At 53.4% G+C, this 27,109-nt stretch overlaps 1 protein-coding gene across 3 annotated transcripts; it reads right to left on the minus strand.

Annotated features, from left to right (window-relative positions):
- Nucleotides 1-489: 489 nt before the first annotated feature.
- ECHS1 (enoyl-CoA hydratase, short chain 1) lies at nt 490-24,694 on the minus strand. 3 transcript variants are annotated; one of them, XM_039482669.1, is made up of 8 exons: nt 24,563-24,694; nt 13,870-14,067; nt 9,896-10,023; nt 9,134-9,233; nt 6,494-6,598; nt 4,388-4,507; nt 2,233-2,300; nt 490-2,145 (listed from the first exon to the last, which is right to left on the minus strand). In XM_039482669.1, the coding sequence occupies exons 1-8, from the start codon at nt 24,654-24,656 to the stop codon at nt 2,080-2,082; spliced, it is 879 nt and encodes a 292-aa protein (XP_039338603.1). In that variant the 5' UTR covers nt 24,657-24,694; the 3' UTR covers nt 490-2,079. The 3 variants fall into 3 exon arrangements, with proteins under 3 accessions (XP_039338603.1, XP_039338605.1, XP_039338604.1); XM_039482671.1 differs by lacking the exon at nt 24,563-24,694 and adding an exon at nt 20,699-20,816; XM_039482670.1 differs by lacking the exon at nt 24,563-24,694 and adding an exon at nt 14,603-14,792.
- Between the last annotated feature and the right edge of the window lie 2,415 nt (nt 24,695-27,109).

Genomic DNA, 27,109 nt, shown 5'->3' on the forward strand with positions numbered 1-27,109 from the left:
CAGTGGTAAAACACTCACACCTGTCCAAGCCAGCCTGTGCATCACTACCTGGCTGGTAACAAGGGCAGGAGACCTGCTACGGCAGCCATGATCGGAAAGCCACAGCAGGAGTCAGGTGGGGCTTAGAAGGCATTGCACTTGTGGGGGTTAGGATATGGATGGCGCCTCATCACCCCACAATCCCCAGGGATGTGGTGGAGTCCCTAGTAGAGCTTGCTGGGGTGACAGACTCCTAACAGGCCACTGTCAAAGGGGTGGGCTGAACGCCCATAAGGCAGCTGATGGGGCAGTTAGAGTGAGCTGGAGACAGAGGTACACCTATAAGCTGTGATGTACCCACTTGGGAGAGGATCAATACTTCCCTGCAGCAACAGCACCACGATTTGTCCTCCACTGTATAACAAAAACCAAGGAAATGCCCACTGGGGAAAAACTTGGTTAAACTGTTCAGGCAGAGAGAGTAACTGAAAGGGCTAGGTGATAACATAGCACTGGAGTTTTAGAAACCCAAAGAGCCAAGGAATTCTACATTAAGCTCACTCAAATATCCTTAACTCTGCCCCTCCTCGTCACCCCTTAGCTCACAACTAGCTCAATCATCCCCCAGTAATGAGTTTAGTCACTGGCGGATAAATGGAGATACTCAATGGACAGGTGGTTTCCCCTCTCCATTTACCCTCCATTGGCTGAACTCATGATCTGAGCAGGGGTGGAGCCTCCCTCACTGGCACTAAGGGTATGCCTGCACAGCAGAGGGGAGGCATCGATGCCAGCACAGGCAGGCAGACGTGCTAGCTCTCCTCCAGCTAGCGCACTACAAACAGCAGTGTGGCCGTGGCGGCACAGGCAGTGGGTGGGGTGAGCGGCTCACACACCCCAGCTGCTGCGTAGACATATCGTTAGCACGTTCGGTGCAGCCATCCTGGTGATTAGGCCTGTGCTCCAGGACACGAGCCAACCAGTAACAGATGGGTCAGGAAGCCACACCCTTAGGGTTATTCCCACTAGCAGGTCTCTTTGCTTGACACCTCCTCCTGTTGGTGACAGTCCCTGGGATGAGACGGTCCCCTGCTCTGATCCAACCTGCCCACTCCTACGTCCTGTGCACTACAAACAGCAGTGTGGCCATGGCAGCACAGGCAGTGGGTAATGCCTCAGCGTGTGTCTGTGAGCCAGGCCACCGGCTCTTCCATCCCATCTGGGAGCCAGGGGCCAGCAGCTGGAAGCCAGGCACCAGCTCGTGGTCACTCAGCACTAGGAATCAGACCCACTTCAGCACAGGGGCCACTGCCCCCTAGCCCGTAGGAGAGCACTGCAAGGAGAGCACTGCAACAAGAAGCTCACAGGTAGAGGGGCTGATCTGGCTCCGGAGCCCCTTGTCAGAGACCCGCAGCCCAGCCAGGGGAGAGGAGGGAGCCAGTTTCCTGCTCAGCTGGGCCAAGTCAGAACAGGAAGGAGTCTGAGGATGGAGAATGTCTCTTGAGTTGGAGGTTTCCTATTGTCTGTGACACTCATTTTACCAAGGGCACTTCCGAGGCTGGAGCCCCGAGTCCCCGCCCTGGGGAGAGGACAGCAGCATAGCCAGGGCAGTGGGGTTTTGCTTAGTGACCAACCCAAACCCCAGAGCCCTCCTTTGTCTCCAGCTCTCGGAGCCAGCGCACCAAAGCATTTGACACATGCAGTCCGAACCAGCCCTCCCGTGGCGAGGGCAGTGCCACCAACACAGCAAGGGGAGCCCTTTAATAAAGATCACACGACAATCTCCATTTCCGATTTTCTTATCGTGAACAAAAGTGTCAGGTCATCTGAGATTCAGATCAGACGTGTTCCCTACACCCCCATCACCTGATTACGTGGAAGGGCCCAAACCGTTAGGCTAGCCTACGGCAGGTCCTTCCCCAACACCCCGTGTAATGTAGCGTTTGTGAATCAAAGGGCCTTTCCTCCCAGGGCAGTGGCACAGGATTCGGCACCCGTACTGGTTACTGCCGGGCGCAACCTGCTGCGATGGTTATTTGTCAGTCCCATCAAGGCAGAGGCTCCGTCTCAGCAGCTCCGAGAGGACAAGGCACGCTGGCTTCAGTGGTCTGTGAAGTTTGCCTTTCTCTTCTCCACAAAGGCTGCCATCCCCTCCTTCCGGTCATCCTGAGAGAGACAGAGGGGCTCAGGGGCACGGTCCGTACAACAGTCACTCTCCAGACAAGCAGCCCGCGGGGCAGCACCTATACTCACCGTAGCAAAGGTGGCATGGAAGAGCCTCTTCTCCATTTTATTTCCCTCAGTCAGCGTCATCTCGAAGGCTGAAAAAGAGGAGCCAGTGGCAGACGCAAGTGAAAGCGGAGGGGATGGCTGGGTGTTTAACGATCACATCTAGCCTGCTCCCTAAGAGAAGAGTCCCCCAAGGAGACCTAAAGGGTTTGTACTGCCCCACCGCAGCCTCACCGGGGGAAGGCCAGAATCATGCACGTTCCAGACCTCTGCTCCCCTCCTTCCACGTTTCTTTACCAGCTCCTGGGTGGCAGGGCAGAGGGTCTCCCCAGTCTGCACCCGAAGCCGGCTGACATTAAACCGGGGAGGTTTCAAAGAACCCCTCGCTCACGTGGAGCCACAGCACATTTGATTCCCCGCCATCCCCACCTGTTTGTATGAACCCAGGACTGCGCTGTCTGAGATCTCCAGGGGCAGGCTGGGGCTTTGGCAGGTGTGCAGGCCAGCTGGGATGGCAAGATGAGCATGCCCGCTGGATGTTTGCACGAAAAGCATTGGCAGTGAAGGGGTAAACGTTGGCCTGCCCATAGTCCCCATTAACCCCAGAGCGTCACCCCATCTGGGCTAGCATGCCAGGCTGCCTGCGCGCACGTCACTGCAGCAGCTGCACTCGTGCCACATTTGCAAGGTTTTAGGCACAACCGGCAGATCTGATGAACCCAGGCTTATGTTCACAGACCATTATACTGCGATTGGCCAGACGTGAGCCTGCAGAGCAGGGGTCACAAAGGTGAAGGCTAGAAGGGCCCCCCAGATCATCTAGTCTGGCCTCCTCTCACCGGCCACCAACCCCACCCAGCCCCCGCACACTAACCCAGCAATCAAAACAAGACCAAAGTATTACAGCCCATAGGAGGCTAGACTGCCATGTGCCACAGGCAAGGAACAGGGGAACAGGAGAGACGAGGGACAGGTGACAGCTAGAGACATCCGACCTGAGGGGTGTTCCTGGAGCGGGCCATGGAGTGGGGTTAAAGGTGCAGGTGCCCTTGAAACCACGATACAGTAACTCCTCACTTAATGTCGTCCTGGTTAACGTTGTTACGTTGCTGATCAATTAGGGAACATGCTCATTTAAAGTTGTGCAATGCTCCATTATAACGTTGTTTGGCAGCCGCCTGCTTTGTCCACTGCTTGCAGAAAGAGCAGCCCATTGGAGCTAGCTGCTGGGGGCTTGGAACCAGCGTGGACCAGCAGCCTCCTTATCAGCTCCCCACACCCCTAAGTTCCCTGTGAGGCAGCTGCCCAGCAGGCTAGCAGCTGTCCCCCTCCCCCACTGCGGAGTGCTGCTCCTGCCCTCTGCCTTGGAGCTGCTCCCGGGAGCCTCCTGCTTGCTGTGAGGGGGGGGGGGGGGAAGAGGGGGGGCTAATGTCAGGGTGTCCCCCTGCCCCCGCTCCTGCCCCTCGGTTACCCCATCTCCATAGAGCAGTGGGGGACACGACAGGGTTCAGGAGGGAGGGGGCTTGCTGGCAGCAGCTGCTGTCTCAACTTGCTGATCTATTTAAAAAGGCAATGTACTTAGAGTGGGATCACCGTACTTAAAGGAGCAATGCGCATCTCTCTCTGTTTCACACATGGTGTGTCTCTCTCTCTTTCTGCAATGCTGTCTCCCCTCCCTCCATTCGTGCTGTGTTAACCTTTGAGGGCTCAGCCGAGTGCTAGTTCATCATTCAGCACTAAGGCATTCCCTGGGAAATATCCCACCCTCTGACTTCACCACCTCAACCAAGCTTCACAATCATCATCGCTGTGCACAGTATTAAATTGTTTGTTTAAAACTTATACTGTGTGTGTGCGCATGCGCGCGCGCGCAGTCTTGTCTGGTGAAAAAAATTCACTGGAACCTAACTCCCCCCATTTACATTAATTCTTATGGGATTCACTTAACATCATTTCGCTTAAAGTAGCATTTTTCAGGAACATAACTACAGCATTAAGTGAGGAGTTATTTTACTATTTTTTTCATGCAAGTGCCTATTCCAGGACACCATTCCTCAGCAAGGCTGCCCTCTACGGCTACGGACCCAGAGCACCTCAACCTCCCACTGAGCCCTGGTGGAGCCATGTCAGCCCAGTGCACCCACCCCCACGTTCAGCCATCACTCAGCACTGCCTGTACCTGCACTGACAGCTTCCTTGGCCATTGCTGTTACGAGTTTAGAATTCCCTGCAATCTTCTCCCCACAGCTGATGGCTTCTTCCAGCAGCTTCTCCACGGGGTAGATTTTGCTGACCAGGCCTAGAGAAAAGGGGGCAAGTTACTGGACCGTCAGCACTTGGCACTCAGCATTCCTGTGTCCTCCCCAGACACCACCATCTGAGAACATGTTCACAACTCCCAGCCTCTGACCAGCCACAGAGCAGAACAATGGTGCTTGTCGGACAGTCTTGCCCAGGGTCCAATGTCCGACACCAGTAACGCAGAGCAGCTGCTAGCCAGCAGATCCAGCGCATGAACCTCGGGTCAGTTAGCGGGCCCTGTACGTGGTGGAAAGCCTCACTGGAGTAAAGCATGGGCATGGCCTAAGAGGCGACTGTGCATGAGCATCCCCTTCCATCCCTGCACACCCACTCCCACGTGTATTCAGAGCCACGGCTGCCACCACTTGAGCTGGACAGTTCCTAGTGCCCAGCACCACAGTGCGGAGGGGCTGGAAGCAGAGCAGGGAACAGCATTCGAACCCAGCAGCTCCGGCCTGGCCACGCAGCCCTCTCGCCCTCAGGTGTGTGGGCTTTGCAGGGCTGTGCAAAAGGCAGCTGGAGTCTTGGCCCCAAGTCAGCTCCAGCTGTGGGATCTTTATTGCTGATGGGGCCTGAGCCAGAAAGGGTCTGGCTGGACTCGGAACCCAGGCTGCGTTTCCCATTAGCAAACCCCTCTTCCTTCTAAACCGAGCACAGCTGAGGGAGACACTGGCATGGAGCCGAGGGATGCCATTGCAGCGCCCACAGAAAGCTCCCACTGTCACCCCACTTTGGAGCTTCCCCCTGCAGCAGAGAAATGCCCGAGTGAAGCGTGTGGAGGCCATGGGAGACCACCATCCAAAGGCCACCCCATGCCGAGCTCCCTCTGTGCTTCAGACTGAGCAGCAGCAGGCACCTCGCTCCCTATCACCCCTTTACCTCCTGGCAGTGAGTCCAAATGAAATCGCCGGATCCGGAGCTGACAATAAGCGTGTGCCCAGCTACAGGAACAAAGGCCAAACTCCACCCGGGAGATGGAATGGGGGAGGGTCGTTACCCTTTCTATTCTATTCTAGCTACGGGGCAGAGGGCTGCTGTCTACGCAGTGCCATGTTTCAGTCGAGAGCAATGCGGTCCCCTCCACCTAGCATCATCAGCTGCTGAGTGCATCCCTTCCCGATGGGGATCTGGCCACCCTGCATAGGGCCATGGTGTGCAAAGAGCTGGCTTCCTGCTGGACCCCTCGCCTGCTGGGTTGGGCTGAAGAGCTCCTGAGCTGATTTATCACTATCAGCTTCCCCACAGGATCTGGGGGGTAACAGTGAAGGGAGAATGCCTGGGGGAGGAAATCCTTCCCAGTAATGTCCCTTCTCTCTGAATGGTTTATCCCAGGACACGGCAAAGAGAAACAACGCCAGGCAGTGAACCCTCTGCACTAGGAGCGCCAGGGAGAGCGGCTGGGCAAATGCCCGACAGAGATGGGATCAGCGTGGAAGAATCAGTCATAAGAGAGAAGAGCCATGTGCCCCTAGCAGCCTGCAGCCAAGTATGTTCGTAGGGGACACCTTTGCGTGCTGGCCAGTCTGCAGCCTGGGGAAGCCACCTCCTGCTCCGCGCTATGGGGATGGCTGGGCCACACATGGAGCAGGGAACAGTTGGCTTTAAGGAACAGTGATGGATTTGCACTCCGCAGGGCTGTGAGGCCCCGTTGTGCCTGGCAGCAGAGGATGTACTCTCTCCTCGACTCGTTTAGTTAACTGACACATGCCCAAGGCACAGAGCCAGGAGGGTCTCAGTCATCCATGGATCCACAGATGGGGAGCCCTCCCCAGGAGCTAGGCGTTCCGGAGAAGGGCATGAAGTGACAGCTTCAGGCAGCTGGCAAGTCCCAAGACCCACCCTCATCCAGACTAGAAATGATGCCTGAGCAGCACTCACGGATTGTCCTCTCACCCAGAGCATGGGTACAGGAAACCTCCCCTCCCTTCCCACCCAGTGCCGCAGGAGGGGCCTGGCGGGAAGGCGTACACACTTGTGCCCATACCTGCTTCTTTGGCTTCCTGAGCAGAGATCCTGTCTCCGGTTAGGACCATTTCCATTGCCAGGGACTTGCCCACTGCTCTCGTGAGTCTCTGAGTCCCACCAGCTCCTGTGGTTAATTAGGAAGGCCGCAATTAGCTTGCAAGGCTCAGTCAGGAGGAATTTCCTAAATAAACACACCTTGATCACACACACATGCAACAGGTCAGGTCTGTGCACACAGGGGTGGCAGCACAGCAAGGAGAAGAGGAAGAGGTGGGCAGGGAGACAAGCTGTTGGATCCTTATGTATCAGACAGTAAGAGATGCGCGTATTTCTACCTGCTGTTGTTATTTTAACACAGGGCTCTAGCTTTGTCCTGGGGCTTAAGGGTGTCACCACACCCCATACCTCTACCCCGTGGAATTATGGGGCACACTTGCCAGCCGTTCTCTCTGTATGTAACCACTTGAACTATTCTCTGCACAGATGTAGGCAAAGGGACCCTGCTACAAGTACATTTCTTGAGCATCTGGGATCTGAGATCGGGGCAAGCTCAGGAATCCCTTTCCTTTTATGGGTCTTTAAAGTGACCATGTGATTGACAGCTGCCCTGTGCTCGGACACATGCATGCAGGTCTATCAATAGCTACCAGTCAAAAATCAGAGGGTAAATCAGGCTAATTACTGAACGCAAGGCTCCAGATGACCCAACAATAGCACCACGTGACCTTGGAGGAGATGGGGAAGTGTCTAATGGGCAAGAAAGTAACCTGACAACACATCTAGCAGGTGCAAGACCTACAGATTCCTGGTGTTAGATCAGGGGTTGGCAACCTTTCAGAAGTGCTGTGCCGACTCTTCATTTATTCACTTTAATTTAAGGTTTCACGTGCCGGTAATACATTTTAATGGTTTTTAGAAGATCTCTCTACAAGTCTATATATTATATAACTAAACTAGTGTTGTATTGTAAAATAAACAAGGTTTTCAAAATGTTTAAGAAGTTTCATTTAAAATTAAATTAAAATGTTGATCTTACGCCGCCGGCCCGCTCAGGCCGCTGCTGGGCTGGGGTTCTGTTCACCTAGGCCGGCAGCGGGCTGAGCGGGGCCTGCGGCCGGTACCCCAGCTGGCAAAGGGCCAGGGGCCAGAACCCCAGACCAGCAGCGGGTTGTGCAGGGCCGGCGACCGGGACACCAGACTGGCAGTGGAATGAGCATCTCAGCCCACTGCCGCTCAGGGGTTCCATCCGCCGGCTCCAGAGCTGCCCAAACCGCTGCTGGTCTGGGGTACTGGCCCTGCTCACATACAGTGGGTACCTACCTTCTCCCTGGTTCTGACTCATTCTCTCTCTCTGCACTGAGCACAGGGCTGGGGGTGAAAGAGCAGGCTGGGGGTTGGGGTGTTGGGTCTGGCCAGGAGCTAGAATGAGGGAAGGGGCTCAGGGTTGAGGCAGGAGGTTTGGGTGTGGAGCGTTTACCTGGGCAGCTCCCATTTGGTGCGAGGGGTGCAGGTAAGAGTGTGTGTGGTGGGGTGCAGGAGCTCCCATTTGGTGCTAAGGGTGGGGGTGGGCTGGGTATGTGGGGGAGTGCAAGAGTCAGGGCAGAGGGCTGGGGGCATGTGAGGGGGTGCAGGTGTCAGGGTATGGGGGGCCTGGGTATGTGTGGGGGTGCCAGAGTCAGGGCTGGGGTCTGGGGGAGGGGTGAAGGAGTTGAGCAGAGGGCTGGTGTGTGAGAGGAGGATACAGGGCTCAGGGCAGGGGCCTGGGAGGTGTGCAGGGCTGCAGGGCTCAGGGCAGAGGGCTGGGTGTGTGTGTGGGGAGGGGGTCAGGGCAGAGGGCTGGGGGTGTGGGTTGGGGTCGTGGGGTGCTCACAGCAGGGGGCTGGAGGGGATATGCCCCGATTCCACCACCACTCCCCCTTCCCCAAGGCCCTGTTCCGCTTCTTCTCTGCCTCCGCTGGAAGCAGCGAGCACACTGACTCCACTCCTCCCCAACCCCCTCCCTCGCAAGGGCCATCAGCTGATCAGCCAGCAGGGAGGGAGGGACAGAGAGGAGGAGGGGCAGGAACCCAGCACACTGCAGGAAGAGGCAGGAGAGCCGGCAGGACCAAGCTTCTGCCGCCTGCCCCCGCTTGCCATCTTTGGCACGCGTGCCATAGGTTGCCCACCCCTGTGTTAGATACATACATGAAAAAACCGATACCAGCCAAGCCTGGAGCATTAAAAGGCAGCAGGAACAGCGAAGGAGGAATTAGACCAGAAATTGGTGTAGTCATTTTAAAAAAGGGAGGAAGACGCATGCCAGAGATCAGAGCGGGCTTTCACTGTGAAGTAGGAAGTTGTCAGACAGTGAGATTTGTCTCTGCACACCACAAGAGGGATGTCAGCATTCGAAAGCCTGGTAGTTAGGGATTCCGAACTAACCAAGCCCATAAGAGATGCCTTGGTCTGAACTGATCGCACTCATGTCTTTATCTGAGTTACCAGAAAGGGTCAGTTTCCATGCTCCATCTACCACGTGTCACTGGGACTCTCACAGTAACTTTCAATGTGTCTTTTTAAAAGCGTTCATTTTCCTAACGCCACTAGCCAGTGCAAAGGCTGGGAAGGGGCTTGGGCACCCTAGATGCTCACAGGCAGGAGTGTACTCAACATGGGTTACCTGGAATGGTTCCCAGCAAGATTTCGGGTTGCCCAAACTGCGCCTTCTCGCCAGCATAGATGATATCACACATCATGGCCAGCTCACAGCCACCGCCCAGCTTCGGGGGAGAGAGGGGCATGGGTTAGAACTGGCACAGCGCCACCCGGCACATGAGGGTTTCTTGCAGTCGAGCTAGGCCCCCTGGGATCAGAGGCCTCACAGTCTGTGCTGAATTCATCCACAGCAGGGGAGGGGGAACTAAAGTCACTTGCCCACAGTCACCCAAGGAGCATACGGCTGAGCCAGGGCTTGAACCCCCTTCTTCCAAGTTCCCATCGATGCCCTAACCAGCACAGAGCTATAGAACCCACTCAAGGAGCTCAAAGAGAAACAGCTTAGTGCAAAGCACTTCAAGGCCCACTCCTCTCTTCCAGGAGCAACTAGGGGGGTGAGGGATGGGACATTCCCCAAGGGGTCAAGGGCGGAAGGCAGAGCTGCTTCCTGGGCAAAGCAGGAGCAAAAAACTCCACAGCCAGAGCTGCAGGGAAGGAGCGGGTGTTTGGATGCTGTTTATCCTGCTGCTTTGACTCAGAAAAAATTTCCATTAGCCCTCTACATAAAAAGTATATTAAGACTAGCACAATTCCCAGTTAAGACTAGCATTTGGGTCTGCCTGGAGCTGGCTGAGACAAGGACATAGACGTTAACCACGGTACAATATTTACCAAGAAACATTCTAGGCTGCGAGGGTGGATTAAGGAACAGAAAACCCAAACTCACAGCATATCCATTCACAGCTGCTATGACCGGCTTCCGGACCAGAGAGACTCTGTTCCAATGTGCAAGGAAATTGCCCCCGTAACATTCCTGGAAGGTTCTGTTCTGCATCTCCTTTATATCTGCTCCAGCTGAAAGAGAGAATATTGTGTAGACAGGATGAACTGGGAAACGACCATCCTTGGGCCCTGTTGTTATAGCCCTGTTGGTCCCAGGATATTAGATGTTATTCAGTAGAACAGAGAAAGAGCTCTGTGTAAGCTCAAAAGCTTGTCTCTCCCACCAACAGAGGCTGGTCCAATACATGATATTACCTCCTCCCCCACCTTGTCTCACTACCATCCTTTGATCAGTAAGTGGTCAGCACTAGGTTGGTTTGTCTAAAACTTACAGGGGCCTCTTGAAATAGTTTCAAGTCCAACCCCTACCTCCAAGTTGCCCTGATAAGATTTGTGATTTGAAAATAAATAAATAAATCACAGAAATCATCCTATTTTGTAAAAGTTTTCCTTCCTCCTGTTACTATGTGAAAAACTGATACATGGGGGAAAAGGACTCTTAGCCTGGTCTACACTACGGGGTTAGGTCGAATTTAGCCACGTTAGGTCAATTTTAAAATAAATGCGTCCACACAACCAACCCCATTCCGTCGATTTAAAGGACTCCTAAAATCGATTTCTGAACTCCTCCCTGGCGAGGGGAGTAGCGCTAAAATCAACCTTGATGGGTCAAATTTGGGGTAGTGCGGATGCAAATCAACGGTATTGGCCTCCGGGAGCTATCCCAGTTTGTTCCATTGTGACCGCTCTGGACAGCGCTTTGAACTCCGATGCACTAGCCAGGTACACAGGAAAAACCCCGGGAATGTTTGAATTTCATTTCCGGTTTGGTCAGCATGGCGAACTCAGCAGCACTCAGCAGCACAGGTGACCATGCAGTCCCCCCAGAATTGTAGAGCGTAGAATGTTTCTCTGCTCCCCATCATCTCCGTCCCTGAGGTTATCGCAGATTAGAAGGTGAAAAAAACCACACTCGCGATGACATGTTTTCCTAGCTCATGCAATCCAACCGCACTGATAGGGCACAGCTTAATGCATGGAGGCATTCAGGGGAAGAGGCCAGGAAAGAATTAAGTGCGAAGAGCGGAGGCAGGACGCGATGCTGAGGCTAATGGGGGAGCAAATGGACATGATAAAGCATCTGTTGGGGGGAGCAAACGGACATGATGAAGCGTCTGCTGGAGCTGCAGGAAAGCCAACAAGAGCACAGACCCCCGCTGCATCCACTGTATAACTGCCTCCCCTCCTCCTCATGTTCCATAGCCTCCTCACCCAGACGCCCAAGAAAGCGGGGTGGAGGCTCCGGGCACCCAGACACTCCACTCCAGAGGATGGCCCAAGCAACAGAAGGCTGTCATTCAAACAGTTTCATTTTTAGTGTGGCTACAATAAGCAATGTGGCCTTGTCCTTCCCTCCTCCCCGACCCCACCTGGGCTACCTTGTCCGTTATCTCTTTTTTTTTTTTTTAATTAATAAAGAAAGAATGAATGGTTTCAAAACAATGGTGTCTTTATTTCAAAGGGGGAAGGGTGGTTGGCTTACAGGGAAATAAAATCAACAACGAGGGCGGGTTTGCATCAAGGAGAAACACACACAACTGTCACACCGAAGCCTGGCCAGTCATGAAACTGATTTTCAAAGCATCTCTGATGCGCAGCGCACCTTGCTGTGCTCTTCTAATCGCCCTGGTGTCTGGTTGCTTAAAATCGGACACTGGGCGATTTGCCTCAACCTCCCACCCCACTATAAACGTCTCTTCCTTACTCTCACAGATATAGCGAAGCACACAGCAAGCAGCAATAACAATAGGAATGTTGGTTGCTCTGAGGTCTGACCTAGTCAGCAAACAGCACCAGCGAGCTTTTAAATGTCCAAAGGCAAATTCTACCACCATTCTGCACTTGCTCAGCCTATAGTTGAACTGCTCCTTACTACTATGCAGGCTTCATGAGCCATGGGAGCAAGGGATAGGCTGGGGTAGGTGCAACTGCACGGTGCTGCTGGGTGGGAGAGCAGCCTGAGGCAGAAGCCTCCAGCTGGCATGATATTCCAGGCAGGACTGAATCTCCATGAGACAAAACTTAAAGAAGAGAATGACCTGGAGTCTCTGGCTCCCATCCGATGCTCTAAGAGGAGGATAGCCATGTCTGTCCAAGCACCCCTGATTGACCTCACCGAAGACTGCCAGGAGCACCCAGGAGACATATGATGGCTATCAGTCCTACTGCACCATCTGCCGCGAAGGCAAGGAGCTGCTGCTGTGTAGCAATGAAGTACCGCGTCTGCCAGCAGTACCCAGGAGACGTACGGTGACGGTGAGCTGAGCGGGCTCCAAGCCTGCCGTGGTATGGCGTCTGCACGGGTAACCCAGGAAAAAAGGCATGAACCGATTGTCTGCCGTTGCTTTCATGGAGGGAGGGAAGGGGGCCTGACGACATGTACCCCAAACCATCCGCAACAATGTTTGTGCCTGATCAGGCATTGGGAGCTTAACTCAGAAGTCCAATGGGCAGCAGAGACTGCGGGATAGCTACCAACAGTGCATTGCTCTCTAAGTCGATGCTAGCCATAGTAGTGAGGACGCACTCGACTGACTAAATGCACTTAGTGCGGACATACACAATCGACTATATAAAATCAGTTTCTAAAAAAATCGACTTCTATAAAATCGACCTAATTTCGTAGTGTAGACATACCCTTAGACTGCACTGGGGAACCCAGAAAACTGACTCTACACTCAGAGCTCCCTCACTGAAATAGAGAAATATTTTCTCTACTCTCTTTCCACACAGTGATCTTAGGGGTTACTTGTAGGAAGAGCAGTAGATAACATGCTCAGACAAAGGTGTGATGCTTAAGTCGAGCTTCTCTTTAACAAGAGCACCTGTCACATTGCATGCTTGAAAGACATGGTTATAGCATCTGGCCTTAAAAATAATCTCCTATCATTGGGGCTTCACACTGGGTTCTCAGTGGCAAAGCCAGACCCTAGCCATGATTCAGGTGTGAATTGTTTTTTTGCCCAGGGGAAGGGCTGGAAGCTCTAGTGTTTGGACATTTAAAATCCAACTGGACAAACACTGAGGGTACGTCTACACTAGAAACGCTGTGACTGCGCCTCTGCAACGCTGCGGTGTAGACACTTTCTGCAATGACAGAAGGGGTTCTTCCATCGCTGTAGTAAATCCACCTCTGCGAAGCAGCAGCTGGGTCGACTAAAGAATTCTCCCATCGACCTGGCCGTATCTACACTGGGATGAAGGTCAGCTTCATTACATCGCATGGGGATGACATTTTTCACAGCCCTGAGCAACGAAGTTAAGCCCACCTCGCTCTGTATTGCAGACCAGCCCTGGGAAGCATCCTTCACTAGCCCTTGATACAAGAGGGGCCTTTCCCGTCTCTAATGCTCACGAGTCTCTGAATGTTCTGGGGGGAGCAGGCAACCACTTGAGATCCCCAGAATTATCAGTGGCTTCATGCCTTGCATCTCTCACACACAGCTGGGTTCTCCCCTTTCCAAGAGGCGTGGGAATGAGGCTCCTCCATCCGAAACCAGACCCACGACACAAGTCACCGATTCCCCTTCCCAAACTCAAGCCCCATTTTCATCTGCAAGTGCTCCCGCTAGGAACAGCAGAGCTCCCTAGCACTGCCATCCACAAGGGAGGGCGTCCAGAGGGCAGCTCCCATCTGGGCTCAGAGTTTTCCCGTAGTTCTCACACATCCTCTTCACCAGGAGAAAAAGCATTTAAAAGCAGCAGCAGTCACCTTGAGGCCTTTGCAGCCCCTGTGAGCCCCCACCTACCAATGGCAAGTGGGTGGCTAAGGCAAAGCAGCTTCCAGCCCACCCACCCCGTTATGGGACGTGCTGAGCAAGCCTCCCCAGAGAGCCCTGGGGTGCCCTCTCTGCCTACCTGCGAAGGCTTTCTCGCTGCCGGTGATGACGATGGCTCCCACGTCTGGGTCCTTCTCGAAGAAGTCCAGGGCCTGGTTCATCTCATTCATCAGGCCATCGCAGAGGGCATTCAAGGCCTTGGGGCGGTTCAGCTGGATCACTCCTACATTCTGCTTCGCCCCTTTCTTCTCCACCACGAGATACTGGAACTGAGTGCCTGCCGGGGGAAGGGACACCGGCACATCATTACAGCAGTGGGCAAGACTGCATGGGATGGACCTGCTTTCTGGCGGGCTGGGATCTCCCTCCTATCCTGCAAAGGCAAGCACCCGCCCCTCCTCTGCCAAAGCCACCTCACAATGCACTTCTGCCAGGGCCCCCGGTGACCACGCCCCTGCACCAGTGTGGAGCAGTTCTGTTGCTTGCTGACTCTGGGCTTTACAAGTCTGCTCTGCTGGCTAATGTCCTCACTGAGGGTTTCCTGTGGTTACGAGCACAAAATCAACACCCGCCTGCTGCTTTCCCCGGCGTTTTTACAATGCACAGGGGTTGCCCCTGCTAGCTGGGGACTGCACAGCCTGACCAGTGGCTGTTGGAGCTGGGCAGGCTGTAGGGGCCTCCCCTCCAGGGCAATGCCCGGTGCACAGCTCAACTACCCGACACCCAGACTGCTGGAACTCCTACCCTGTACCTTAGGTGGCTCCACATTTCATTTCAGCCTCTGGCTGACAGCTCTTTAAAGCCCTCCCTACCTGCTAGAACAGAGAAGCATTCTGTGTCTCTCCACCCGACTGCTGGAGGACTCTCTCCCTTACTGTACCCTCTCCTAGAGCCTCTTAGCCCTGTGTTGTGGGGAGGGTTGGGAGAGATGACCTCTATTATTCTGTCCCTTCTTTCAGCCTTCAGCGTTGGCCCCCTCCCCACGGATTATCCAGGGCCGCCCAGAGGATTCCGGGGGCCCGGGGTCTTCGGCGGTGGGGGGCCCGCTTCGGCGGTAAGTCGGCGGCAGGGGGTCCTTCCGTTCCGGGACCCGTCGCCAAAGACCCACGGCAGGGACCCCCCTCCGCCGACTTACCGCCGAAGCGGAACCCGCCACCAAAGTGCAGCCCCCACCGCGGGTCTTCGGGGCACTTCGGCGGCAGGTCCTGGAATGGAAGGGCCCCCCCGCTGCCAAATTACCGCAGAAGACCCGGCTGCACACTGACGGCGGGTCCCGCTTCGGCAGTAATTCGGCGGCGGGGGGTTCCTCCTTCTATCCTGGAGAGGAAGGACCCCCAGCCAGCGAAGACCAGGAGCAAAGAAGCTCCGGGGGCCCGGGCCCCGCGAGAGTTTTCCGGGGCCCCTGGAGCGAGTGAAGGACCCCGCTCCAGGGGCCCTGAACAATTCTCGTGGGGGCCCCTGCTGGGCCAAACTGCCCCCCCTGGCCCCCCCCCCCCCCCCCCCGGGCGGCCCTGGGATTATCTAGTGCAGGTCTTGGTTCAGAGCTTCCCCAGGGAGCAGTGACACTGACACAGTCTTGTCTATTTCACAGCTGGGACTGGTTCAAACCAACCAGAGCCTTGATAATTTCACTATATTGCTGCTCCAGAAAGCTCTGGGCAGCAGCAGCAGAGGCACTAGGGAGTCTGCAGTCTCAAGCAGATAAGGCTGCAGCTGGTATCCCATTTGGAAGGTTTTGTTCATAATCATTAAGGCCAGCAAGCCTTAATAATAATAATTCACACCTAGCTCTTATTTAGCAATTGTCAGCAGAGGATAAAGGCACTTTGCAAAGGCGGGTTGTACCATTATCTCATCTTATAGATGGGCCTTGCTGGGTAAAGACTAGCCTAAGATCACACCAAAAATCAATGGCAGAACTTGGCACTGAACCCAGGAGTCCTGGATCCTAGTACAGCAAAAAGTGACAAATGAAATTGTAAATTCTGCAGAAGCTGATGGTGTAAACCCAATCCCCTTCCCATGCCATTGGTAGGGGGCATAACCAAGCCCTCCACCATGTACCTCAAAGGTAGCAGTACACTACAGAGGACAGCCTGCAGAAAAGCAGCAATAATCCAAGACACTTCTGGGTTAAAAGGTGCAGCCTCCACAACCAGGAACCTCCAATAAAATGCATTGCACTTGAATAGAAATCCCTTCAATTCTTCTGGTTTTTAACTCATGAAAGTTGCCTCCCCAGACTTGTGTGAACCTGGACAATGATGGGGTTCAAGCTCTGTCCTCACTGTAGCTGGCCTTGACAGGACCTATTTTTCTATCCAGACCCTGCTTTACATCACAACAGCAGCTGTGACCCCTTTGGCAGCACCACCAATGACAGACCCATCAGTGAGCCTGGCTGCAGGCACTGATTAAAGGGGCACTGTTGATTGGAATTTAAAAAAAAACCAAACATTTCCTGATGCTCTGTGCAGGGGCACCATAAATCCGGACTTTATTCTTAAATTCCAATTTAAAAGTCTAAGAGTTTTCCTGCTCCTCTGCTGAGTTTAATAAGGATCTTTTTCCAATTAGCTGTCTTCCCCTCTCTGACTAGCCAGGAGACCAGTGAAACTGACTCTGCAAGGTGCTGTCAAATGCATAATGCACATCTGAAAAGAGAGGAAAATATGTTTTCTCGATCAATCCTTCAGTTGTGGGAATGTTGTGCCGCACAAGGGGCTCTGTTCAGGAGTCCTGCATCATATTGGAGGGCAGGGGCCTTACGTACAACTTTAACAACAGTTGGCACAACAGTAAGGGCTTGGCTACACTTACAAGTTGCAGCGCTGGTGGAGGCTTTCCAGCGCTGCAATTAACACCCCGTCCACACTTGCAGGGCACAACCAGCGCTGCAACTCCCTGGTTGCAGCGCTGGCTGAAAACCCATCCGGGTTGGGGTATAAGAGTGCAGCGCTGGTGACACCAGCGCTGCTCAGCAGGTGTGGACACTCACCAGCGCTTTACCTGTCCTCCAGGGAATAAGGAGCTATCCCAGAATTCCTGTTCAGCCACTCTGCACATCAGTTTGCACTCTACTGCTCTTGCCTCAGGTGACCCGCCCTTTAAATGCCAAATTTAAAAATCTCCTTCCTGTTTGCTGCAGCCAGGTGTGGAGTGCAATCAGTTAATCAGTTACAGGTTACAGGTAACCATGCCTCCACGCTGCAAACGAGCCCCAGCATGGAGCACAGGTGAATTGCAGGACCTCATCAGTGTTTGGGGTGAGGCGTCTGTTCAGGCACAGCTGCGCTCCGAGGAATTACGATATCTTTGAGCAGATATCAAGGGACATGCTGGATAGGGGCCATCAACGGACGCACTACAATGCAGGGTGAAAGTTAAAGAGCTGCGGAGTGCCTATTACAAAGCCCGAGAGGGGAATCGCAGATCCGGATCCGCCCCACGACCTGCCGCTTTTACGTGGAGATGGACAACATACTTGGGGGTGACCCCACTGCCAATCCCAGGGTAACGATGGACACTTCTGAGCAGGCTGGGGACAGGAGGAGGAGGAGGCTGCGGGGAGAGGAAACCGCGAGTGAAGCTCCTGGGATGGGGAAGAAACCGCAGATTCCTGGAGGCATGCAGCCAGGAGCTCTTCTCAAGCCAGGAGGAAAGTACCCAATCGCAGCAGCAGCCAGCAGTTGCAGAAGGACAGGCAGAGGAGCGTGTACCGGTAAGCGGCTTTTATTTTCTGGGTGGAAATGTTTCTGGAGAGGAAGGGGGGTTATGGATGCATGCATGGCAGCGTCTAGATGTGGAATAGCCCGTTGATGTGGTCTATCACGTCGCGTAATCTGCTTCAGTTATCTCAGCAAAGCTTCATCCAGAGCGTGGGCAATATGCCTGCGCAGGTTTATAGGCAGAGCCACTGTGTCCCTTGTCCCAGTGACGGTGACGCGTCCGCGCCACTCTTCGGCCAGGGGACCATTTCTGAACACAGGCACGCCGCATAGGGTCCCGGGCGGAATCCACATTGCTCTAAAAGAGCCCCCGCTGTTCCCTAGTGACTGCAGTAGGGAAACATCTTCCAGGATTAAGTCCTGTGAAAATGTTGGGAGACTCTTTAGTGAAGAGATAGGAGATAAGATCACCCCTGCATCTGCATCTTCACTCAACCCCTCTAGCACTCCAGATTACCCAAGCAACCAGCTCCTCTCACTCAAGCCCCACTCCTCACTCACCATTTCGTGGCTTCTGTTGTGTTTTCCTTTTGGGATAAAGAATGCAAGTGAGAACTTGCAAGTGAGAACTCCTCAGTGTAACAATTCATGTCTGGAGATAGTGGATACAATGCTGCCCGTGTTAAATGTTGTCATTTCTGTGTGTACAGTGACCTTGACTGGACTGCCCAGATGTTCAACATCACAGAGGCTTCAAAATTTGAGAAAAATCCCGAAAGAGCAAAGAGGACATGCTGAAAACTGTTCTTCAGCACTCTGCTACAGAGAGAAAAGAATTGAAGGAGTGGCGAGAGAAAGAAAGCAGGACCAAGAGAAATGCAGTGGCCAAGAGGAAAGCACGGAGCGGCTGCTAAGCATCCTGGAGCGCCAAGCGGAGTCTATAGAGTCACTTGCCATGCAAGCAGAGCACTACCGTGCTACTCCCCACCCGCCCGTCCTTTGTGCCTTGTGCCCCAATGTCAGCTCCAACCACCTTTCCCCAGCATCCAGGCTCTTACCACCACCAGCTGCCTCCAACACCTGTACGTCCCAACCAGCCCTGATACCTACCACCACCCTTACCTCTGCATTCAACCCCATCACCATGCAGTATATGCACCCTGAAGTGCAGGATTCATTAAACAGCAATCCAGACATGGCATATGCAAACTTGTGACTGTACAGTTCACCAACCCACACCCTTGCCCTCTTGTGTTAATGAAATGTTGTGTGTCTGTCTGTCTGTCAAGGAAGTTTTTTTCTTTTCAATAAAACAATTCTTGGCTTTGAAAACAGTCTTTATTATAGCAGATAGTGAAAGACACCTTAGCCCAGTAAAGAAAGAGGCACTGCAAATCATATTATTATTATGGATAATAGAATAACAGTGTAAGCAGTGCAATTCACTCCCATGCAAGGCAGCAACATTACTGTTGGCTTTCAGCCTCAAATTCTTCCCTCAAGGCATCCCTAATCCTTGAAGCCCTGTGCTGGGCCTCTCTATTAGCCCTGCTCTCTGGCTGTGCATATTCAGCCTCCAGGACTTGAACCTCGGTGGTCCATGCCTCACTGAATGTTTCACCCTTCCCTTCACAAATATTATGGAGGGTACAGCAAGCTTATAACGGGATGCTGCTTTCCCCCAAGTCTAGCTTCCCATACAAACATCTCCAGCGAGCCTTTAAACGCCCAAAAGCACACTCCACAGTCATTCTGCACCGGCTCAGCCTGTAGTTGAACCGGTCCTTGCTCCTGTCAAGCTTCCCTGTATAGGGTTTCATGAGCCAAGGCAGTAACGGGTATGCGGGTCTCCAAGGATCACAGTGGGCATTTCGACATCCCCTACTGTGATCTTCCTGTCTGGGAAAAAGTCCCTGCCTGCATCTTCCTGAACAGGCCACTGTTCAAAGATGCGTGCATCATGCACCTTTCCAGGCCAGCCTGTGTAAATGTCAATGAAACGCCCGCGGTGATCCACAAGCGCCTGGAGAACCATAGAGAAATACCCTTACGATTAACGGATGCCAGGTGGGGGCCAGAATAGGAATATGCGTCCCATCTATCGCCTCCACAGTTAGGGAAACCCATTTGTGCAAAGCCATCCACAATGTCCTGCACGCTCCCAGAGTCACGGTCTTTCGTAGCAGGATGCGATTAATTGCCTTGCAAACTTGCATCAAAACGATTCCCACGGTCGACTTTCCCACACCAAACTGGTTCCCGACCGACCGGTAGCTGTCTGGATTTGCCATCTTCCAGATTGCAATAGCCACCCGCTTTTCCACCGTCAGGGCAGCTCTCAATCTTGTGTCCTTGCGCCGCAGAGTGGGGCGAGCTCAGCACACAGTCCCATGAAAGTGGCTTTTCTCATACGAAAGTTCTGCAGCCACTGCTCGTCATCCCAGACTTCCATGACGATGTGATCCCACCACTCAGTGCTTGTTTCGAGCCCAAAGCGGCGTTCAACGGTGCTGAGCATTTCCGTGAATGCCGCAAGCACTCTAGTGTCACACGCGCAGACAAATCCATATTGATATCATCGTCGGACTCCTCACTGTCACTTTGGAGCTGAAGGAATAGCTCGACTGCCAAACGTGTTGTGCTGGTGACACTCATCAGCAGAGTCCTCAGCAGATCGGGCTCCATTTGCCACAGAAATCGCGATTCACAGAGAGTAACAGAAAGACACTCACAATGGCGCCAAACGCTGCCGGAATGAATGCTGGGATGTGAAGCGATGCACCACGGGGCGCTGGCAAACAGGAAGCGGAATGACCCGCACACTTCCTTCCCCTTCCCACAATACTCAGCGCCAAAACGGCGCCAAAACGGTACGAGGTGTTCTGTGGGATAGCTGCCCACAATGCACCTCTCAATACAGCGCTGGAAAGTGCTGCAAGTGTGGCCACACTGCAGCGCTGGTAGCTGTCAGTGTGGCCACACTCCAGCGCTGGCCCTTACACAGCTGCATGAGCAGCGCTGTAACTCCCAGCGCTGCAACTTGTAAGTGTAGCCAAGCCCTAAGGTTGATTTTCAAGTTGACCTTGAAGTTGGTGCCCTTTCAAGTCAAATTCCTGAATTAACTGCATGGAAGTGGACTGATCGAGTAAACTGATCTATATGTGCATCATTAGTATGAAAGTCTCATAAAAGAGCAGCAGATCTCATCTTGTGTAAACGGAATCAAAGCATTCTACATACACGTCTCTCAATATTGCTGTGTTGCACCTAACTGGTGCCAAGTGTAATTCATACACAGCTTTCATAGCTCTCAAAGCATTTTTCAAAGGAAAGTCAGGATCATCACGCCACTTTACAGATGGGCAATCATTTCCCCTCCTGTTTGCCATGTGCTTTTCTGCGCAGAGGCTGCAATTGTTCCGGTCACTTACTCCACAACTGACATCATAACGCCCCACTGGTGAGGTCACAGTCACCTCCACAGAAGCCAGTAGGACCTTAAGTGAGGACATTTGCAGGCAGATGCTTAAAGGAACATACATCCAGTTTACTCACCAGGTCCCGCAGAAGGTTTAGTTAGGCTAAATAAGTTTTATTGCCCAAAAGCATTATGATGGCTAGCATCTACCTTGAGTAACCAAAAAAAGGGAGAAGAATACATGGAGAAATCAAGTTTAAAGGAAAGCATAACCAGATCCAGCTTCCAACCCAGCTCAGACTACAGCTCCCCTCAAATACGCCAGGAACATCAACTCCAATATGCTGCTCAGCACGAACCTTCCACTGAGAGAGCACAATGCCTGAATCCTGCTTCATTGGTGGGATTTGAAAGAATGTTGCCCTAAAAAATCACGTTAATCATTTCCTGTCCAAAAGGTATGGGAGCCAATCATACATGCACCCACACTTCAGACACCCATCCATAGAATCACAGAACTGGAAGGGACCTTAAGAGGTCTTTTAGTCCAGTCCCCTGCACTCATGGCAGGGCTAAGTATTATCTCTAGACCAGGGCCAAGCGCCCGCGCCAACTGGCGGCGCGCAGCCGGCGCCCGGGTCGGCAGCGGCCCCGCAGCGGCGCCGCCGCCCGAGCGCCCGGCGCAGATCACGGAGCGATCACCGGAACCTGCGGGAGCCGGCTCGCGGAGCCTGCAATGGGCGGAGGGCCGCCGTGCGGGAGGGGCGCGCCCGCGCATGGCGGCGGCGGGTTCCGCCCTGCGGCTGGTTGCTGCGCGGCCGCTTCGCCCGGCCCGCGTCCTCCCGCCCCCGGGCCATGCATGCCCGGCGGCATGCAACCGAGACCGCAGCAGGAAGGACGACGGGACCCCGCTGTCATGCTGCAGGGGTCCGCTCCCCCCCTCTCCGGCACTGTGTGTGGTGTGGCGGCCTGCTATTTTTTCTATTTTGCCCTCTCCAAAAAAAACTTTGGACACCCCTGCTCTAGACCATCCCTGACAGTGTTTGTCTAGCCTGCTCTTAAAAATCCTCAATGATGGAGATTCCACAACCTCCCTAGGCAATTTATTCCAGTGCTTAACCACCCTGACAATTAGGAAGTTTTTCCTAATATCCAGCCTAAACCTCCATTGCTTCTTGTCCTGTCCTCAGAGCTTAAGAACAACAATTTTTCTCCCTCCTTCTTGTAACAACCAATCCATAGGACTTTCCACACACGTATGAGGAAAAGCAACCCAGGCATATTACAGAGGCTTTGTGAACAGATTATCCAGCAGCTACAATATTTAGAATAGCCAGATACATATACACAAACTAAATATAGCAAGTCTCTTTGCTCTAACCCACTCACTAACACTCCTCAGCAGACCTGCAATCAAATGAATTTGGCTGTAATTTCTTTTCTCAACATTAAAAAGAAAAAAGTTCATTGAGAAGATGTGAGCAATATTTTTATGCAAGGCCCTGCAGATCAACTCCTATTGCATCATCCCTCTCCCCCAGTCAGTAATGCCAACTTGGATGCACTGTCTTTTCCTCCCATCGCTATTTTAGTTCCATTTCTCATCCCCTCCCCTTATTTCAGTCTGCCAAGCCACCACCTGCACTGTGTGTAAATCTCTCCTGAAGCCTCACTTCTCCTCCTGAAGAGTGAATAATTTCACATGACACAAAGGCTTTGTCTCCACTGGCAAGTGAAAGACAAACTTTTGTCAGGTCAGAGGTGTTAAAAAAAACACACACCCTGGAAAGACAAAAGTTTTGTTGAGGACAAGTGCGGGTGTGAACAGCGCTTAGTGACAGCAGTGCTCTCCTGCAGACAATGCTAATGCCACTCCTTGGGGGTGGAAGTTTTTTGTCAGCAGGGGAGCTCTCTCCTGCCAACAAACAGCGGCTACACTGAGTGCCTTTTAGTGGCACGACAGGGCCATGTCGCTAAAAGCTGTATAGTGCAGACACGGCCTAAGTTATGTTCAGCCTAGTCTGTGTCTGCCTTGTTTACGTTGTATTTTATTTGGGGCTGTTGTCACGTGTGCCTTGTACTATGACGGGTACGTTGTCTGCGCTTCACAGAGCAACACAAACTATTCTCCAGAGTATTCAACAAATGCCCAGAGAACCAACAGTACCAAGCAGAAGGAATCTGCAAAAGGCTCTGAACTCACTGAGCTAGAGTTAGTGCTGCAAAACTGAAATTAACATTCCCGCGACTACGCCAGAGCAGCGTGGCAGAACCCAGCCTGTGAGAGGTCAGTCTTTTGGTCGGCAATTAAAACAGACCCTTATTTTTCCATCATCCTCACCATAGCAATCGTGGGTGAGGAGATTTGGGCCTAGGCCACTGGTAAATTTTATGAGGCTGGTGTCAAAAAAGAATCCGGCACTAAATTTTATGAGGCTGGTGTCAAAAAAGAATCCGGCACAAAATAATGGCCAGTAGGAACCCACCTGGGTGTAGCTCCCAACAGCCATTCAGTTTCCCACACGAGTGGCAGCCCAGCTCCTAGCACCAGCAGCATCACAATGTCCCCTTACCAGCATGCCTGGAGACTGACCTTGCCTCTCAGCAGGCCTGAGGCACACTGTGGGGCAGCACGGGGAAGGCTTGCCCTGCTGCCCATTCTAAACCTGACCTTAGATACAGGTTTTCCTTCTCCAGGACAGCACATCCGATCCCTTCCACAAGCCCTGAATTAACTGAGAAAGAAGTGAACGTGGAGGCCTCGCATACGGGCTCCCGTCACCCTGAGCCCTGCTGGCATGCCCTTTGACACATCCACATCAGCCGCTGGAGCTGTCTGACCAGGGCAAGGGAAGAGGGTATGACCAGGTGGCCCCAAGCCAGTCCTCAGGCAAGCCCCTGGAACCAGACTGAGGCACTGACAGCTGTGAGGTGCTGTCTTGAGTGCACAAGGCCCCATGCCCACAAAGCACGGCAGGTGCAAAGAGTGCCTCAGAAGTCAACAGGACTGACACCAGCTCAGAGGGGAGACAGGGCAGCAGGCACAGCTCTGGCATCACTTCTGCCCACAGTGCAATGGAGCCCTGAGCTCCTGGGTGGCACCTCCAGGGGTGGGCAGCAAGCAAGGGAGTGAGACAGGAGCTGCTGGTGGAATAGATAAGATTGGCCAGAGCAGAGCTCAACTCAAAAGAACTTTGCCCTCTGCTTTTGGACAACAACTCCGGAGCCAGCCACACTGGCTGGGCCTGAGGCCCCTGCATGAACTTTCGACAGCAATCTCAAAGCATGGCACTGCCCCCCCCCCTGACCTGCAGGAATCCCCAGGCTCAGGCCGACAGAGCGGGATGGGGCAGTGCAGGGAGCCAGTTCTGTGGGGCAGGCCCCTCTCCCGGGGAGGTGGGGGAGCACACACAGACAAAGCACACCGGGGCTCCCCACACCACCCGGCACACAACTGGCAATGCAAGCCAGAGAGCAGAGCCATCGCCCGATGAGCCAGCCGGGGAGAGGCAGCAGGCTCCAGAGCGTGGAGCTCGTGTGCCGAGCACCCTGCAGGGAACTAAATCACCCCACTGACCCCCAGCCCCCACTATTCCCCGGGACACCCCGGTCCCACAACCAGCCCCAGCACCTGCACAACCGCCCCCCACTGTACCCCCGGCCCCGGGCCAGCAGCCGCCGCTCACCCGCCGAGCTGAGCCGAGCCGGGGCTCGCAGCAGCAGGCGGGCTGGAGCTGGGGCCCGGGCTAGACGGAGCAGCGCACGGAGCGCGACAGCCATGGCGGAACCGAGCCACGAGACCCGGAACCCCGCCCCCAGCACCCAATCGGCATGGCCACGCCCCCTGCCCCGCCCCAGCACCCGATCGGCATAGCCCCGCCCCCAGCCCCCGATCGGCATGGCCACGCCCCCGGCCCCCCCCCCGCACCCGATGGGGAGAGCCCCGCCCCCTGCCCCGCCCCCAGCATCCGATCGGCATAGCCCCGCCCCCAGCACCCGATCGGCATAGCCCCGCCCCCTGCTCGTGGGTGGGTTCAAGGGAGGGGGAGAGTCAGGGGGCTGTGGGTGGGTTCAGGGGAGAATCGAGGGTGTAGGTAGGCTCAGGAGAGGGGGAGAATCAGGGGGCCATCATGGGTGGGTTTGGGAGAGAATTGGGTGGGTTGGGGAGAGTGGGGAGGATCAGGGGTCCGTGGGGAGATTCAGCGGAGAATTGGGCAGGTTCAGGGGAGTGGGGTGGATCGGGGGTCCGTGGATTGGTTATGGGGAATATTGCGGGGCAGGGGGTGGGTTCACGGGAGGGGAAGATCGGAGAGCCATGGTCAATGTGGCCAATTTTGTGGTGTTGCTGAGGTGCCGGTAGATGCTGCAGCCTTCCCCCTAGCCTGGCTGGGTGCGATCCCTCACACCTGTACTAGCAAAGCCCTGGCTGAGCCGGAACACTAGTTACTGATGCGACGCTGGGCCCTTCCCAGATCTGTTGTGCCCTTGGTCAGCATTTCTCAGCCCGTGCCGGGAGCAGGGCGTCCTAGCTGCATCCTGGGACAGAACATTGAAATTCAGCTCAGCCAATAAACAGCTGTTCCCCTGCTCCCCGGAACCCTCTGGGTGGGGGCAGCCAGACTGTGAGGCCTTGACCCCTCTGGGGAAGTACCAGGCAGCGCCACCCAGCACTCCCTTTGAGAGGAGGAGGCAGGCCTTCCTATCTCACCCGATGGGTCCTGATTGGGTACTGTCCCCTCCCGGCCCTTCTAACTGCTGGAGGACCATGTGATGTTAGGCAGTGCTGGGAGGTCTAGGCTCCCTCCCCCTCTATCCCAGGCAATGCTCTTCTTTCGGGTTGGTGTGTCAGCTCTCTGCAACGACTCCAGCAGGGGCCAGAGAAGTCTTGATGCACCCACCACAACACTTACTTGTTTATTAGCTCGCCAGGAATGTAGTATTTTAAAAGGTTCTCATGTTTCCAGGGAGGGAAGGATCAGATGCACTTTGTCTTAACTCAATTGTTGCACTGGTGGTCCCTCCCTACTGAGCCAAGTGTCGGGTACCACTTTTAGATTCTGCAGCTTATTTGTGGGTTGGGTCACCTGGGAGCTCCCACCCCGTGACTTCAGTTTTTATACCCCCTTTACAGGGTTGAGTGGTGACCTCTTTTTTCTATTGGACTCTTGCCATCAGAACTCTTAGATTTCAGCTCAGTTTCTCTGCTGCTTCCATCAGTAACCAGTAGATGGCACTGTTGGATAGCATTTCTCTCACCTTTTCTTAGCAAGGTTTTTTGTTTTTTTCATTTTAAGGATAATCTATTAACCCCTACTATTAAATGGAATTTCTCTCTACTTACCCATTTATTTTAATATTCCAGGGTTACACACTGATTAAGTGCTTATCTCTTTCAATATTATTTCTCCTTCTGGTGCCATAGGAATTCGTATCACTTCTATAATACAACAGACGTGAAAAGGAGACCTCCTTAATATTGCCTCTAAGTTAAATGGACATAGCCTGTACATTCTTTGATTATATAGTACCATTAATTGCCCATCTTTCAGTGCTTGCAGCAGAACAAGAGACATTCTGCTGAAGGAACAAGACAAGTTAATCACATATAGAGAGGGGGGTCTAGCTGATCCCTACAGTGGACCAATGTACTGATATAGATTTGGAGTTAAAGCTATTTGGTTTGGATTTGCTGAGGTATTAGGAAGTGTGACCTCTGGAAGGTTTCTGGGTGTCACAGCAAGCTATTCCTTAAACATTACCTCCCATTTCTTAACCAGTTTATTTGACTTAGAGTTCCCCACAATTGGTCAATTGTCCACTCTACAGCTGAAAGCAAGATGCTACTCTTTGTTTGTCAACCTCTGGGGTTCCCTGGAGCCATCCAGAAACATGGGAAGCTAATCCACATGCAGATCTTGTCTGTGGAACAAGCACCTGAAGAATTTGATGAACATCCCATATCTTATTCCTGGTGTTTTGCCATTTCTTAGATCTACACTAAAAAGATAATGAGGAGTCCGGTGGCACCTTAAAGACTAACAGATTTATTTGGGCATAAGCTTTCATGGGTAAAATACCCCCCTTCTTCAGATGCATCTGCAGAAGTGGACTTTTTACCCACGAAAGCTTATGTCCACATAAATCTGCTTTAAGGTACCATCAGACCCCTCATTGTTTTTGTGGATACAGACTAACATGGCTCATTCATTCATTCATGCCCGTCACCCCAACCG

This window comes from Mauremys reevesii, linkage group 7 (genome assembly GCF_016161935.1).
Source record: "Mauremys reevesii isolate NIE-2019 linkage group 7, ASM1616193v1, whole genome shotgun sequence".
In the NCBI taxonomy this organism is placed as follows: domain Eukaryota; kingdom Metazoa; phylum Chordata; order Testudines; family Geoemydidae; genus Mauremys; species Mauremys reevesii.

Coding starts and splice junctions, on each gene's coding strand:
- ECHS1 (XM_039482669.1), bottom strand. CDS start 24,656: ATGGCTGTCGCGCTCCGTGCGCTGCTCCGTCTAGCCCGGGCCCCAGCT. Junction 6,599..9,133: donor CTTGCTGGGAACCATTCCAG/GTAACCCATGTT, acceptor AATTAACCACAG/GAGCTGGTGGGACTCAGAGA. Junction 2,146..2,232: donor TCCATGCCACCTTTGCTACG/GTGAGTATAGGT, acceptor TGTCTCTCTCAG/GATGACCGGAAGGAGGGGAT.